The sequence below is a fragment of the Phoenix dactylifera genome, chromosome 8, assembly GCF_009389715.1.
Source record: "Phoenix dactylifera cultivar Barhee BC4 chromosome 8, palm_55x_up_171113_PBpolish2nd_filt_p, whole genome shotgun sequence".
NCBI classification, from domain to species: Eukaryota; Viridiplantae; Streptophyta; class Magnoliopsida; order Arecales; family Arecaceae; genus Phoenix; species Phoenix dactylifera.
The window spans coordinates 21305201-21322674 of record NC_052399.1 but is presented as its reverse complement, the minus strand read 5'-3'; the positions used below and the strand labels follow the sequence as shown (position 1 = coordinate 21322674).

The window sequence follows — 17474 nt, the reverse complement described above, 5'->3', positions numbered from 1 at the left end:
TGGAGAATCAGAAAGTATTTTCTGGTCTACCAAAAACTCTGCCAAACGGAGCCTAAGTTAACCTTGGCTTTTTTTTATTAAATTAACATGTCTTCTCTTGGACTAGCATATTAGATTCTCCAAGAGATTATCAGAAAGAAGCTATCCATGACCAGGAAAACGATAAAGATAAGATCAAAATGTCTTAAATGAGTTGTTGTTCTTCGATCAGGAAAGCTCGTTAAATGCCTGTGCTCCCTTAGCAACTTTAATGAAGACATACTCCAGGGTGGTGTCAGCCAATCCCCATGCAAATACAGGAAACTTTTTCTTTGCTTCCTTCACTACTTGAAAAACATCGGCAATTCTGACATCCTGCCTTGGCAATTCAAACTTTTGGGTTCCTGACAGATGATATATCTTGTTAGCTCTAGGTGAGAGTTGCAGAACTAAACGTTCTATCTCTTCCTCTTCGCTTGATGATGTTGTTATCGTCAAGACATAAGATCCTCCAAATCTTGCTTTCAGCTGTCAAAAACATCATTTTTGTAAGCAATCCATGCATCTTTTTTATTATTATTATTCTTAAATCAATTGTTAGATCTACGTATGATCAAGTTATCATAAATTTCTTATCGGATATTCATTATTCAAATACTAGCCACACGCCAAAAGGAAACTTCTGAACTTAGAGTATCTTCAAATTGTCAAGATATCAAGATTGCCACTAACCTCTTTTGCACTCCCTATGCACTGCAGACTTCCATCTACGAAAATTCCCATCCGGTCACATAAGGCCTCTGCTTCTTCCATTGAATGTGCTGCAACAGACAAGTAGACAGCTTAACCAATGAAATCAAGCACACAGAGAGAGCACTAAATACATATTTTATCATTGTATCAGCCAATAAATTCAATGTATTTTTCCAATTATTGTAAAACAATTGTACAGACTAACAAACTTCACTCTCTCCTGACCAAAAAAAAGGGCATGTGATGAGGTGAAAAATTAAATTCAGAACTAAGGTAACACAATTTGTACTAGTAAGAATAATAGCCCGATCCTGCTTTGCACGTTTTACAGCATCCCATAAGATTTTTCTTGATGCTGGATCTAACCCACTACCTGGCTCATCCATATAGACGACCTAACAAGAATTCCAGGGGCATATTATCAGTGGGCCATTCGTTATAAGCTGATAAAATTTGATAGCACATGAATGCTTATGCCAAAAAATACATACTTTAGGATCACCAATCAATGAAATAGCAATGCTAAGCCGCCTCTTCATGCCACCACTATATGTTCCAGCTGGCTTATCACCAATACCACCATGGAATAGGTTCACGCTCTTCAAAGATTCTTCAACTGCCTGCAAAATAAGGAATGCAATTGCCAAGAAAATTAGATACTGCCAAAGAAATTCCAAGAGCAAGGCTACTGATGCTTTCCATGTTGAAAATTTTTTTTCTTCAAAGAGGTAGCTCATTTTGCATGGTTTCCAAAGATGATATTGTTCGATCGTGATGTCAAGTTCACCAACCACTTTTGGAAGACACCGTGGGCCAAGATAGGCGCTAAGCTTTGATTTTCTAGTGCCTTCCATCTCCAAACCAATGGGCAGGCTGAAGTTGTAGATAAAAGTTTGGGAACCTGTTAACAAAGTCTTGTTGTAGGGAGCTCAGCTACAAAGGACACCATTCTTTCCCAAGCCGAGGATGCTTACAACAACACCATCAGCGCTCTATGGCATAGTCTCTGTTTAAGATCATGCTAGGGCTAACACCAAGACAACCGATAAATTTGGCCCAACCATTGACATCCAACAGAACTCTTTAAATGCTGCAGCTGAAGTTCGGAAATTAACAGAGTACGGGTTTTTGGTTATTTAGTAATTGTGATAAGGTTAATTTAGTACCAGAGGCATGAATTTTTATTAATGAATTAGCTAGTTGAAAATTTGCAGAGACTAGAGTGGATCTATTTTTGTAGCAGACCATGACCTAAGCGGACCCTTTCATTGTGGCAACCATGGGGTGGTGGAGGTGTTTTATCATGATTTAAAAATTCAAGAGGTAGGGGGCATGGGAGGGAGATGTGTCATGAATCTAGTTTGTAGCAAGGAATATTACTCTACAGATAGAAACACATCAGGTTCATTAATTTAGAAGTACTTGGTGCAATCTAATTTTTATTGTTAATAATAATAATAATAGCAATTTCATATGAGATACTGGGACTTTGCGATACTGAAGTGGTCCTATCTTGAATGTGTCAAAGAAAAACATCAAGAAAGAGTCGCAATTTGGTATTTCCTCTGATAATCATGGTCACAAGTTCAGAATTCAGGAATAGTTCCATATGATGAAAATTCAGAATAAAGGAATAAGTGAAGACTCACCAAAAGATTGGAAAAAATTTAAATGTAAAAAACTAAATATTAAAAAAATAAAACATTGATATATTTATATGTTTACTCGCTGAAAACACTACCACAAACAACAACAGCAATAACCTCATAAACTTGCTATCCATGAGCTTCCTGATTTATGCATGAAAATGTCATCAATTGCTAGCCAGAAAAAAAAATGCTATCAATAATTGAATATTTCTTGAGTAGTCTAATTAGCAGGAAATAATTTGGAGAATCATTCGACCAAAGAAAATGAAAAAGAAAAAGGAAAAGTTCATAGTGTGTACAAGAAATTTTTAACCATTTGGTTTTCCTGAGAATTATTCTAAGAAATATTCAGTCAAATAAGAAAGCTGTGGTTAGTTCAAGAATTTTCCTATTATTTCGAGAACTTTTTTGGGGGGGGTGGGATCTGAGTAGTTAAAGAATTTGGACCACATTGTTGTATGCTGAAAACAACAAAAAACTAAGCTTCATGCAAACCATGATCTTCTAAATCAACAATGCTTCAATCAGCAAACCAGTTAAAATTGTGTTACATTTGTTCGGGTTTTAATCTTAAGAATGACATGACATCGACCTAATTCTGAAAATATTTCTTTTCTTTTTTAACAAAAAGTGGCCAAACCTTTATGCTCCTTAAGTTTGTTCGGTCAGAATGGTGTGGTAAACACCCATCACATTGACCGCATCATCAAAAACTATTCTTTTTCTCTTGTTTTTCCAGGTTGGCTTTCTGAATTCTTCTGCAGCATAGCTCACATCAAGGCGGTATTACCCTCAACAAAACCTATGTACTTCTTTTTATCACAATTAGTAATGTAGGCTTCTAAACCTCCTTTCTACCATCTCTATCACATCACAACTTCACAAGAAAGTGTTCATTCAAACACAACATTACAATGCATGAGGCATATAGGCTAAATTAACTTATCATGGTTGCAGCAGATCAGATCTGTTGAATACAAAAAATAAATACGTAAAATATATGGACTTTGTACAGTTCTTAAGTTCTTGACGAATGAAGTGAAAGGAGGCACATTGGCAATAACTGTATATTCTGCAGCAGCTAAAAGAATTTTCTTAAGTGAAAAGTTGCACATGTAAATCACTTGCCGAAGTAAAGGTGCAGAAGAAAAGGAAGTGGAGCAATACGCAAAATATTTGGATAATACCTGAGACAATGCAGCACCCTTTAGATTCTTTAGTCGACCATAAAATAACAGGTGCTCTCTGCCAGTCAGTGTTTCCCATAACAAGCTGTAGTGCAGTGTTCAAAAAACAAAAAAAGAAAAGGTATTCGTGATGAAAATAATTGAATCTTACCAGAGGTTCCATCAATCTATGTTGTATAATTCATCAACTGAACTTTGTTGATCAGGAGAATAAGAGAGAAAAAAAAAACTTACTCATGCTGCGGGCATACACCCAATCCTGTGTATATTTTTTCCATATCAGTTTGTATGTCCATTCCATGAACATATGCCGTGCCGGAAGTTGGCTTTATAAACCCAATCATCTGTAAATAGATTAACTATCCTTCATACCATCTAAGGCATTGGTTTCATTTTTTGCATCATAATACTAAATCCACATATATTTAGAAGAAATGGGAAACAAACAAGGTGCAGACAAATGCTTACGCATCATTTGTCTAAGATAATAAGATAGTCTTAACAATAATAGTAAATGGAGGGGAATTTTGTTTTTTTTTTTATATCTTTTGGTGGGGGAGGGGGGGCTGACAATCTCCTAAATTCACAACTTATCTGAAGAAACACAAAAACATGGCATGATCTTTTGATGTAATTAAAATCTAAAACCCATGTAATGGGCTCCCTTATAAGGAAAACCTTTCTAGGTTTTGATCATCTTGCTCAAATTCGCTAAGACTATCAGGGAGTGAACTTACTTACCATGTTGATTAGAGAAGTTTTTCCAGCACCGTTAGGACCAAGCATGCCAAAACACCCTCCTCGAGGCAAGGCAAGAGATAATCCCCGAACTGCAAGCTTCTCTGGGTTTCCATCCCTTCCTGGATAGACCTTTTTGAGATTATCACATATGATTGCATGACTAGTACTAGGTTCTTGTAGAAGTTGTTCAACCACCTGTCTCTGAAATTGATTAAATCAAAAGAAAATTGGCATCTATGATTGAATACCATAATTTCCAAGCACTGTATAGAGAGAATAAATGGGACCAAACTAACTAAGAACAGCCTAGAGTTTTTTAGAAGTTGAAGATAATTGCAAAAGAAATCAAAAGGAGAAAGATGCATCTCTTCACAAATTTATGGCAAGACAATCCATATAAGCAGCTGGCCCAAGTTATAGAAAACATATATCTGAACCAATTGAAATTATTTTGAAATTTATCTTAAGAAAATTTTGTGTTGTATATTTCTTGCTCCTCCATAATTAATTGAATAAATTGAAACAATTTTGAGATCAATTCATGTAAAAACCCCTTTTGTAAAAGTTTCCTGGGAGCACTAGGGCAGCCCCTTGCAGAAACCTTACATGCCAGAGTGCAACAGGCTGTGATAACTTGATAAGTGTAAATTCGTAGCAACTAGTTCAGAGGCCCACCAACCATCTATATCTTTGTCTCGGGCATTAGATAATGATCAATAGCTAGTTATAAGAACTTATCTTATATAAAATCTGATCTATAGTTTTGCAAGAGCTATGAGTCCAAAGGATCGAATGTAGGAGATAACTTCTGCTGTTGTTTTATACACACACACATACATATATATGTGTATGTATGTATGTATACACACACACACACACGCACACACACACGCATATATATATATATGTATATATATACATATATATGTATGTATGTATATACATATATATGTATGTATGTATATACATATATCTATATATGTATGTAAACATGTATATGTGTGTGTGTATATATATGTAAATATATAGCATATAACCAACATTTAAAAAAATACATTGTACTAAAGCTTACTTCTTGGTAGAGATCAGGCTTCTCTAAATCTACAAGAACTTCAGATTTTTGTTGTTGTAAAATGGGCTTGCAGAAAGACCGTGAAGGCTTCTTCCAGTAGCATGGCAAAAAAAACAGAGTACTTTTCCCAACCCCATCTCCTAATGAGACAACCTGATCCAAATAACATGCAACTGGGAGCAATAGTAGCCATTCCACAATCATTATAACCAAGACATCTTTCATTCCATTTTGTCTGTCATCTAAATCTCTCCATTGCATGCCAGAAGTAACAACATGACTTGCCTGAAGTGCATAACTTGAAAACTCGTATATCCCACGGTACAAGGAAAATGCAGGAATCATCTCCATTACTAGAATCCAACCTCCTTAAACAACAGAAACAAATATATATAATAATTACAACTTGTTGAAAGATTGTTTACAAATAAAGCAACTAAAACAAAGAGGATGACTTAATTTTGAAGGGACAATATGTCAAGATACTCAAAGTGAGCACTTTGAAGTTGATTAAATTCTCAAACCTGAGAAGGAAGTATCTTCAATAAAATACCGGAATAGATATTCTCCAAGCAGGCCAGAACCGAATACGTATATATATGCTATTACTGCAACATCAGATTCCATATAATATGTGAATTTGTTATTCACAACATAAAGAAAGGATGAATTATCTGAAGTGTTAGGAAAATATGTAATCAATTTCGTCTAGTTAGCGCGTCTAACCTGAAGCAGTTTTCACATCAGAAAAGAATATTGCAACAACAAATGCTAGTGCAATCTGCAAGTTTATGTAAACGAAATAGAACACGAACTGTATGCTGTAGTCATTCAACTGGAAGATCTTTAAATCTGAACAGAAGGAAATATTCACCTCAGAAGAGGATGATTTCAGATGCATGTCTATTGCTTAAAAATTGTCTTACCTGTAATCGAACCAAGCATCACAAAACATAATGTATAAACCGATGATAAAAGAAGAAAATAAGCATAAGATATCGTCCAATAAGGTCCGTTCCCAAGTCCATGCATTTTCATCATAATTCTTAGTTTCCATTGCTTCTCGTAGACTAGGTATGTCAAAATGATCTGCATTTTTATAAGAAAATCAAGGGCAGAAAAATTCTATTAAGGTTGACTAATGTGATCACAGAATTAAGTGTAAGCAATGAGACATCAATAAAAGTTTCATTTACAAGAGTTTACCACAAAATATACAACTATGTCATTATTCTTAATTCATGAAAAACAGAGTATACCGAGAATAAATCATAGAGCACAGTCTATACAACTATGTCATTATTCTTAATTCATGAGAAACAGAGTATACAGAGAATAAATCATAGAGCACAGTCTCCAAATTTAAGGAGTATCATACTTACAGGAAAAAGAAGCTCCATAACCCATACATAAAATAGTGCACCAGTTAAAGAAGATAGGTCAATCATAATCCGCATTCCCAATTTGGGCATTTCTTTAACATATTCAAACTGCATATTGGCACCACCTCTCAAGAACTGAAGGTATGCGCTGGAGGCCTGTTAGCATACAAATGATCGGGATGTACCATATTAATCTGCAAAGCAAGGGTTGGAGTACCAGTATTGGTATCCACATACCAGTACCTTAGTGGTATTATGGAATGGCATTGTACCAATACATGGTACTCCTCTAGGTGCCAGCAGAAAGGGAGCATACATCACATATCCTGATTATTTTAGCATGTACATACCACATTAATTGACCGTGGAACACGGAGCATTGTAGGCTCCTCCCCAATGGTGTTCAAGGTTTTGTAGGTTGAATTGTACCAGATATTCACATTTAAGATTTTCTCATCAGAATTTAAGAAATCATAAGCTGCAATGGGAAAAACAAGTCAGAGTTATATTCGCCAATCGGAAGTAGATAAATTTAAAAAAAAAAAACTGAATGACAGCTACCTGCAAGAATTTCATTAGTAGTTTTCTCTGCATTCCCTTTTTCGTAACCCTTAAACAACTCATCATTTATCACTGATGAATTGTTGCGCCATAATGGTAAACCTTGTACACATTCAACTACTATACCAGGATTAAAAGATTAAAAAATTAGAAGGCACCAGTATAGACTAGCTAGCTGAATAGAATAAAAAATGAAGATGAAGTTACAACTTCACTCATGTCAAGTTTTGTTGGTGACATTATCATGTATTAGAGGCTCTCTAGGACCATAATGTATTATTTCATTCACGAATTAGTCTACGTCGATACATAAATGGCATTAGTCCACAAATATATGACACTCCTTGAAATTATTAGCTTTTATGTCTCTATAGAATGTCTATGTGGGAATCAAACCCTCATTTCTTGTGGTGTAGGTGATTTTGTCATGTACTGCAGGCCTTGTAGGGTCACAGTACATTCCTTGATTCCTGAAGCAATTTGCATATATGTGCCTGCACCCTGTGATGACAAACTTTTTCGTCTCTATAACTTTATATTGGGATCAACCCTCATAAAAGACTTTAGAGTCTTCACCCCAACCGAATTCCTCAAGCTCCTCAAGTTTCAAGACATAATATCAATCAAAGTAATACTCTCAACCAAGGTTGGCCATCTCGATACCAGATTATGTACTAGTACCATGCTGGTACAGTATTAGTATGCACAATATAGGGGTTGGTTCAGCATACCAAGACTCGGTACACCTCCCGTACCGAGTCTCAATTTGGTACCAATACGATAAGGTATGCACGAGTATGACGTACCATGCTCTTGACATTAGTAAATGTTTTCATCGGTCATGATAGATACAGATAAAAAGTATGCGCTCTTTTAAAACGGAAAATCAATACTTTAAGACTGAAGCCTTGTGGATAAATAATGAACTAAAAAATAGTATTCGTATAGAAAAGGAAAAAAAAAAGAGGGAATAAATATTCTAATGTTTTCCACTACGAAATAAACAAAGCACTCGATTTTTATATGACATGTGGTTGCAATCATTGATATAATTGATAATGGCTTTGTAGCAGACATCAAACCATACATGTTGTAACCAAGCATGAGATCAGCACCTAAACCAACAAATAATTGCTATTGCATACTTCCCTAAATTGCTCAATGCTAAATGCCAAAACTACTAATGCATTATAAAATTTCAACTTTGCTGAGTGAGCATCAGGACTTGTAAGCTCTTAAAAGAAATGTGTCCTTTGTCTATGCCTACGAGCCAAAATGAGAAGCAGCTGATATTACTAGGGAAAGGTGGAGTGACAAACACATAAAGAAAATGCAATGTTATGCTCCATTAAGAAAAGTATTTAATTATCAAACTAGTTCCTTGAAACTGGCAAACTGAAACCTAGAAAATAGTCAGTGCTGATGCTACTCAGGCGCGAATTTTCTGATAAGAAAGAGTCCTTTACCTTTCTCAAGAGGAGAACCAGCTACCTGAAAGGGAACTAAATGCGTAGAATTCGGCGCACACATAGGTTGAACCACATATAAGGATCCAAAAGGCAAGAAAGCAACTTCAGTAAATTGCGTTTGCATAGGTCGTGAGTCTGTTCCCTGTGAGACTCTCAAATATTAGAAGGATTAAAATATTGTGCTATAGCTAATAATTATATGAAAAAAAAACATAGAAAACATGAAGAACTATTAAATATACACGAAAAGTAAGCTCACCAGAATGAAATTGGATAAAAAAGTGCCCAGGTACTCTGAGAAATTTAAAGAAGAATTCTTCATAAAAAAATTGTCTGTCAGACCTATCAAAAGATTAAGTTTCTCAGCAGCAATTACTCCTCAAAAAATATAAAGTAAAATTCCATTGTTTTGTTGACAAATTAACTTACTTTTTGCAAAAGACTGATTGCCACCAGTTACAAGTATAGTAGCAGGGCATGATTTTGTCCTCTTGCATGACTTATCTGGAAGGTCAGTAAATGGAATAATGTCATCTCTCGTAGCACGATATTTGGGCTTAGGAACTTGTAGTAAAGGCGGCCATTTTGGAGGGCTGGGGACTGGGCATGGGGACAGCTGGTCCGGCATCATGTTCTGCGAACAGGAGTCTGTCTTGCATGTGCCATTCCCATCAGTTTCGACACAGGAGCACTCACATTTGGGCCCATACTTCACCAACTGGATGTTAACCCAACTTTGCAAAGAACCAACTAGCAAACAGATAAGAACTGGGAAAAGAATGGTGCAGATATTTGTGCAGGATTTACGCTTCTGCAAATCAGGAATAGCAAATAAGATCTTTGTAACAAATTCAGCATGAAACTAAACAATAAAGTTTACCGGTGACATCCAAACCCAAATACAAGAACTTACAATTTCTGCACCAGTATCAAGAACGAAGAAAAATCAATGTCCGACCCTAATATTTAAAGCATATGAATCACGTAAGAAAGATTATCAAAATACAAGCATGCCTGAAACGGTGAAACCTGAGTAAATAATTAGAATCTGTTGCCAACGCCAGAACCAAGAGAATGGTTGGATATGACACCAGTATATCTGAAATGCTTCAAAATTTCAAGCCAGCAAAAGATTCAATGTATGCACCACTAGCCTGCATGAAATTCATAAAGGAGGAAAAACAAGATATACGCAAACTCATAAAGGAAGGAGGGAGGGAAAAAACAAAAAAAAGAAATATCCAAGCCAGGGATTAAAAAAGATATCATCATAATAAATTAATGAGTCTTGAATTAAAGGATCATTCTTTGATGGCAATTTACATATTTATTCTGCCATAAATTCCCACGTAAACTCAAGCATGTCGATCTCAATCTCGAACTGAAAAGGCTATTCTGCTATCAGAATTTTATCTCTATTCACACTAGCGCGAGCCATCAACAAGCATCCAACAAGAACCTGTGACATAATCTAGACCATGCAAGAAACGCTCAGGAACCCCGAATCATGGATCAAAATGATTTTCCAGAAATCAAAAAACGAAAGAACGAAGAAATGATGAAGCACTGATCAAAGAAAACAGAAGAGGGAGAAGGAGGCTAAAGTAAGGGATAAAAAAAATAGAAGAAAAAAAATCGAATTGTACAACCGTACAGAGAGATGCGGGGATCTCCGACCTGGAACATGAGATTTTTTCGGAGGAGAGCATCGGCCTGAGTGAAGAAGCTCGCAGGGCCCCGGGACGACTCGATCGACTTTTGCATTCTGTGGAGCGCATCGGGACCGGCTTCCGTGACGAAACGCGCGGGCACATAGGACGAGTCCTCCATCGGAGCGAGGAGGAGAAGACAGAGAGTTCGATGATTTCATTCTCCGTGCATCGTAGCTGCTAAAATATATAAGGCGGAGGACGAGGCTGACGAGAGTCTTCGGATAGAAGGACAATAAGACGAAAACGCCCGTTTACTTGGTGGAGTGGCCAACGCAGAGTCGCTTTTTTACGATATTAATAACACAATATGCCATTTACAGCGAAGTAAAAAAAATATTATGGTCAAGACTCAAAAATATAAAATATATTTTATATATATTTAGAAAACTATAATATACTATATTCATAATAATAGTTATAATAATAATAGCAGTAGCAGTAATAGTGATAATAATAATAGTAACAACAACATCAGCAACAACAATAAAGACAACAATAATAACTAATAATATTAACAAGAAGAAGAAGAATGATAATAATAATAATAATAAGAACAAGAATAACATTTGGGCTACCAACAATTTAAGTTGCAGCGTTGAGACATGCTTGGCCTCGCTCGAGTATTTGCACAAGAAATGCACATACAGTGAAGCAGCTCCCATGTATTGAAAATCTGAAGAAAAATCACTAAATATCTAAAGAAAGTTTACAAAGCACGAGTCCGTATGACCAATTAGCTGAGCCGGGATTTCAAGAAGGCTATATGACCATTTAGAACACACAAGCAAGAATAAACAAGTTTTTTCTTTATATCGATCACTAGTTCGTTATCTGGAGTCTTTCCTTTCCTTGGCTCTTTCTGGATGGTTAGCTTGAATCTTTGTTGACTTGTTATCTTGAGTCATTCTTCACTAACTTATGCCTTCAGGTGCATGGTCCGAGCGGTACACGAGAAGAGGTGTTTAAGACCCGACCCCTTCCGTAAAAGTTTAAGCCTTTTGGGCTCTAGTGGTTAGCCATTCATTAGGAGGAAGGGTGGCAGGCAGCAAGAGAATCAATGGAATCCGCAACTCTACAATGCCTTAGCCAAGAATCAAACTGGATGTCATAGCCCATCTGCCTGCTCAAAAGCTCTAAGAATTCTGATATAAATAAGAAACATTGGTATGAAAAAGAAGACGGTAATACAACCTAAGAAGAAAATTTTGAATGATTCTGATTCACTTCTAAGGGTGTGCTCACCAAATTAATTGCAGGTGGAACAAACAACATTGCAATAGTAGGTCGCATGCATGATGTTGTTCTTATTGGAGTTTAAGAAGTCATAAGCTGCAAAGGCAAAATTAAAAACAAATCAGATCTAAAACCACCTTCATAGATAACTAACAGTAGATGAGAAAGACAAAGGCCAAACAGCAAATACCTGCGATAATTTCATTTCTGTTTTTCTCTCAATTCCCTTGTCCACCACCCCCCCCCCCCCCCCCCACCACCAACACACACACACACACGCAAAAGAATAAATAAGAGACTTGTACACTTCATTGTATCTCCTTGAGCTACTCAAGTTTCATATGACAATGCCAGTCAGAAAAATATGGCCTAGGAGGGATAACTTTACCCAGTTGAGCAAAAGAACCTGTTCTTAGATGGATAATCCACCCTTTTAATCAGAAAACTATATAGATAAGCAATTCTTGCTTGAAAACAGATGTCATGTGTTTGATACTGAATAAACGAGCATCCAATTATTATTTGACACAAGTCTGCTCAATCCTCATTGAAACCATAAGGATGCTACAGAAATAAGGTGGAAACAGATGTTATGTTTTTGATACAGAATACGGAGCACCCAATTATTACCTGACACGAGTCTGAAATCATTAATTTGTCTGGTAATAGCTATTGAATCAGTCAGGGAACCATGAATTTTGGTAACCAAGCATCATGATAGAAGCAATCAAAATGTACAATACAACTTTCTGCGTCTGTCCCCTGTAAAGGATTAGAAAGATTAGAACCCGACCTTGCAAAAATAGGTATAAATACTTGTAGATGCAAAATGTGAAGAAAAACATCGCATGTATTTTTTAGGGCATACTCACCGCATGCTCACCGGAATGAAATTGGATAACGTGCCCTGGTAAACAAAGAAATATGAAGTAGTAGCAATCAAAAAGAAATTTCCAGCCTAACCTGTCAAAAAAATTAAGAAATGTAATGACAATTTCTCTTTAAAATAATGATCTAGAGTATTGTGATAATCAAACATTTACATGTACTCAGCAAATGAATCAACTGTCGCAATGAAAGGAGCAGAGGATTATGTCTTTTTGCATGATTCACCACGAAGATATGCATATTGAATAAAATCAGCTCTTGTGACAGGATATTCAGGTTATGGAACTTGCAATAAAGGTGCTTACTTCAGAGGAATAGGTACTGCACAAGTAAACTATTGGTCTAACGATGAATAGTGGAAATCATGGACATTCTCCACCTGCCATCCCCATTTTTGCCAATATAGCAACATCCATGTTGGTTCTTAGGTGTATGTGATCCAAAATTAAACAATATTAAATGCCAAGGATTATCAAACAGAGGAGAACCAGAAAAAGGATGAGAAAATATATAAATTACATTTCTGCAAATTAACACCAACATGATAGGTCATGAGCATGAAAAGAGAGCATAATTTTTATCAGTGCACTAGCCGACTCAGTTTTGGTTCTCCACCATGTATCATGAAGAAAGAAAATCAATTGACATCAATTATTTTCACCGGACTGTGTCAATAAAGAGAAGGAAAGAAATGGGAGACAAGTTGGGAATGATAGACAATACTGTCGGAAAAACAGACAAAGATTAACATTCTTGAATTGTATAAGGACAACATTCATTTAGTTTCTCGCAAAAAATCCAACTCTGAACGTTTTGAAGAAAAAATGTTGAACATGGTGAATACCCAATTCTTTTTACGATATATCTTACATAAACCACCAAAAACAATCAAGAAGGTCAATCTCAAATTTACAGCACGCAAGAGAGACCACCCGAAACAAGAGCGGCCCCTATTGCAAGAACTCAATAAATAGAAGCCTCTTTGTAATTAATCTTTCTCAGCTCTGAGATTTTGAATTTTCCTGATGGATGAATGACCAAAGCATTCACCACTAGTTTGCATTCATTACGTAAAAACTAAAGAAAAAAAGAAGTAAACATTCTTGAACTGAAGCGTGATTCTTTAAAAAAAATCTCAAGTTTCGCAGCGTCCAATCCAATTTCTACATTACATTATGTGAACTATCATCAAGAACCAAGAAAAACAAAGAATGAAAACCCTAATCTCAATTGCGCAAGAAAAATTTTCGACCCTTCGTGACATCGAAATTTCCTACCGGAAACCACAACCAAGAAAGCACAACAATTGTCGAAGACATCGATAAATTCGACAAGATTATAAATTTACCTCCCACCGATGAAAGAGAGCGAAAAAGAAACGGGGAAGATGGAAAGAGGTGGAATTCTCCGACCTGGAATGTGGGGTTCTTTCCAAGGGGCGTCGGCCTGGGTGACGAAGCTCCAAAGGACAACGGCCCTCCATCCACCGTCTTCTTGTTCTGGAATTCACGTCTTCTTGATTCTCCTGCGCTCTCCAGAGCTCGCAGCAACGGATGGTGTTTCACGTCTTCTCCATCTAAGACTTCCCGTCTTCCTGATTGCAAGAAGACGCCTGCTACAACGTCTTGGTTCCTCCCTCCCTCTCTTCCACACTGACTCTCTCTCTATACGTATATATAGATCCTCTGAGACGAAAAGACGAAATTGCCCCTCCTTTTTGACGTCTTTCTTGAGGAGGAGTGCTTGAGTTGAAAAATTATATAAAAAAAAATTTAATATTCTTCTAAAAATTCAAATTTACATTAATATTTTCTAATGATATATATAAGCAAAAATATATATAATATTAATTTAAAAAAATATTTATATAAAATTTAATATTTAGAAAAATATTCAGGCCTAACAACTTAAAAGAATACCCTCAGAGGAGACGAGTAACAAACAGAAAACAGCCTTCTATAGGTAGTGGGGCCCGCAGGTCACATAAAAAAGTGCCCTCTCCTGGTGTGACCTCCAAAACTACAGTCTGGTCTGTAATGGCGTGGGGGCTACTGAAGTTGTTTCGTGTTTGCTCGCAGACAGCTAAGACATTTACTGAGTTGACGTAAATGGACTGGTGGACGCAGTACGCGCCGTGAAGTCCAAGATCATCTCCGGGCCACGCCGGGACGCGGTCAGTAGAAACTTTACTGGCCCGCTGGTATCGAGATGGCGCTAGAGTAACGTACTCAAGTTGATCTCAGTAAAAAAAGTCTATGAATCGAAAAGGATATGCGAAAATTTGCAGCATGCATCGAATATTTTCGGATGGAAGAAGGGTCCAGTGGGAGCCCCTACGCGGATGAGGTTTTCTTTTCCTTTTCTTATTTTTCACAAAAAAAAAAAAATCATGTATGTGAGGAGTTGGATCAGCTACAATGCTATCTGTCTCATTTTATAGTTGGGATATTTGGCTGAAAAGAAAATGCAAAACATCTAACTAACTTATTTAAGCACGCATATATTTTTAGCTTGACAAACCAACCCAAAAAAATTGGTAGCCATTTTGCCATGAATTATAAAGCTAATCACCTATCAACAATAAGATGGGAGTTACATAAAAAAATTTAAAGTCTTCATGCATGCAATAAAACTATGTCCCCTCATGTTCCTTTGGATGACAGCTTGTTGTCATTTATTGAAAAAAAAAAAATCTTGGCACAAGAAAACTAATTCAAACAAATAAACCGTTGTACCGAAATAAATAAATAAATAAACCGTTGCACTTGCTTTGGCTGTGTTATTTTAATAATGAGTTGAGGAGCAGGAGCATGGAAGTGCAATAGTTTTTCCGTACAGGAATATGGGTCCAAGATCTTGCTCGAAAGATTCAGGTAAGAACCAATCACGCAAGCTACAATTAGAGAATGTAGTGTTAAAATAAAATGATTTATACGAACTAGGATGCAGTACGTACAATATACATACTTTTCAAGCTTTTCAATAAAAAAATCTAAATAAATAATAAATATACAGAAAGAATTTGAACCTTCGACCCTGATCTTATTATTATTAATTCTTTGAGGACCGCCTCCAACCAAACTCGGTTTTCCATCCCCTTATCCAAGTGAGAAAAAAATAATACCATCTAATTAAATACTTGACTCGACAGTTACATTGTAAATAACTTAGCGAGGAAAATAGAAGCATAGGATAGAGAAAACTAAACAGTAGGAGAGTGCAATAGAAGCATAGGATAGAGAAAACTAAACAGTAGGAGAGTGCATGTTATAGCAGGTATATCATGACTAGAAAAAAAAGAAAAAAATTTTTTGCATAAATATCCTCCTAAATATCAAATTTTGCATAAATACCCTTCCAAAATTAATATTTACATGTATACCCTCGTAAAACACTTGTTTTGCCATTCTATCCTTTTATTATATTTTTGTTTTTGTATATGTACCCATGATATCTAACGATGTTAAAAAATTAACCGTTTCAAATTAAAATGACTAAAATATCCTTAATAGGTAGACATGCAAATAGATCGCAATCCTGATAGCAGGAGAAGAAGATAAAGACAATAGCGTAATTTTAAAATTTTATTTTATTTTTAATTAATATAAATATGATTTTTCTTAACATCGTTAGAATAACCGTTATATTACGGCATTTGTACAATAACAGAGTTTCACGAGAATATACATGCAAATATCAATTTTGGAAGGTATTCATACAAAATTCGATATTTAGAAGGGTATCCATGTAAAAAATCTAAAAGAAAAAGCCCTTGTTGCAGACCACAACTCAAGATAAAAGATGTGTTAGTGTAGAACTCAAATTCAGCTTCAAAAGTTCTAGGGCACCTTTTAGAGATACTTTGAAAAATAAAATGTCTAAAGCCCTATTTGGGAAAACTTTTGACGGGCCAAAAAATATTTTCTAACCCTCCAAAAACACTTTTAGATGAAATAAGATTATTTAGTAAAAATTTTAGAAAACTATTTTAGTTTTTCTAGGAAGCTAAAAATAGCTTTTTGAGAAAAGCTCCAATTTTGGAGCTTTCCAAAAAAGCATTTTTAGGCCCAGTTGGAAAACTATTTTTTTAAATCAAAATATCCGTAATAAAATATAACAATTACACAAAATATCCTTTACAATTCTAAAAATCTACTAAAAAATTTGTTATACAGATAAATGGTCGTCAGAAGGTAAAAAATTAATTTACACTAATAATTATAATATTTTATATCTTTATTATTATATTATACTATAAATATAGTATTATATTACATTGTATCATAATATATTAATATATTATATTAAATAATTTAATATGATGTTATATTATGAAAAATTAATTTACGCTAATAATTATAATATTTTATACCTTATTATTATATTATACTATAAAAATAATATTATATTACATTATAGCATAACATATTGATATCTTATGTTAAATATTTTAATATTATATTAAATTATTATGCTATAGTATACAATATTATTTTACTATATTATAATAATATTATATTATATTATAGTAGTATTATATTATATCATATATTTATATACTAATACATACTATATTTATTATGCTCTATTGTATAATATTATACAATATCCTTTATGACCATTTTGTTATACTAAAAATACTTTCTCGGCTTGTTTACCAAATATCACAACACTTTAGAAATGTAGTTACCAAACAGCAAACAACATTTTATAAAAACTCTACTTCAAACAACTCTACTTCCAAAAGCTCTATTTCCAAAAATTCTACTACCAATGTTCTCCAAACAGAGCCTAACAACATTTCTACAATAATATATTCAAAACCACAAAGCTACCTCTAACAGATCA

The 17474-nt window shown here is 35.1% G+C and overlaps 1 protein-coding gene and 1 long non-coding RNA gene across 3 annotated transcripts; both read right to left on the bottom strand.

Annotated features, from left to right (window-relative positions):
• Positions 1–39: 39 nt before the first annotated feature.
• Positions 40–10691, bottom strand: LOC103709774 (ABC transporter A family member 7-like). Its single transcript, XM_008795274.4, has 18 exons — positions 10471–10691; positions 9223–9604; positions 9053–9135; positions 8791–8935; positions 7325–7444; positions 7114–7241; positions 6764–6919; positions 6308–6470; positions 6108–6233; positions 5906–5989; positions 5382–5749; positions 4310–4510; positions 3803–3912; positions 3569–3653; positions 1224–1352; positions 1022–1127; positions 712–800; positions 40–507 (listed from the first exon to the last, which is right to left on the bottom strand). The coding sequence occupies exons 1-18, from the start codon at positions 10621–10623 to the stop codon at positions 208–210; spliced, it is 2928 nt and encodes a 975-aa protein (XP_008793496.2). The 5' UTR covers positions 10624–10691; the 3' UTR covers positions 40–207.
• A 475-nt stretch (positions 10692–11166) lies between these two features.
• Positions 11167–14271, bottom strand: LOC108511403. 2 transcript variants are annotated; one of them, XR_005513012.1, is made up of 5 exons: positions 14039–14271; positions 12611–12701; positions 12369–12500; positions 11748–11834; positions 11167–11647 (listed from the first exon to the last, which is right to left on the bottom strand). It is a non-coding gene; the product is annotated as an uncharacterized LOC108511403 (long non-coding RNA). The 2 variants fall into 2 exon arrangements; XR_005513011.1 differs by having other exon boundaries at positions 11167–11834.
• Positions 14272–17474: the final 3203 nt, after the last annotated feature.

Bases quoted from the DNA above. Each gene is read 5' to 3' on its own strand.
- LOC103709774 (XM_008795274.4), bottom strand. From the start codon at position 10,623: ATGGAGGACTCGTCCTATGTGCCCGCGCGTTTCGTCACGGAAGCCGGT. The intron at 7,445-8,790 runs GTAAAGGACTCT...ATCCTGGTATAG, and splicing joins TGGTTCTCCTCTTGAGAAAG to TAGTTGAATGTGTACAAGGT. The intron at 1,128-1,223 runs GTATGTATTTTT...AATTCTTGTTAG, and splicing joins CATTGATTGGTGATCCTAAA to GTCGTCTATATGGATGAGCC.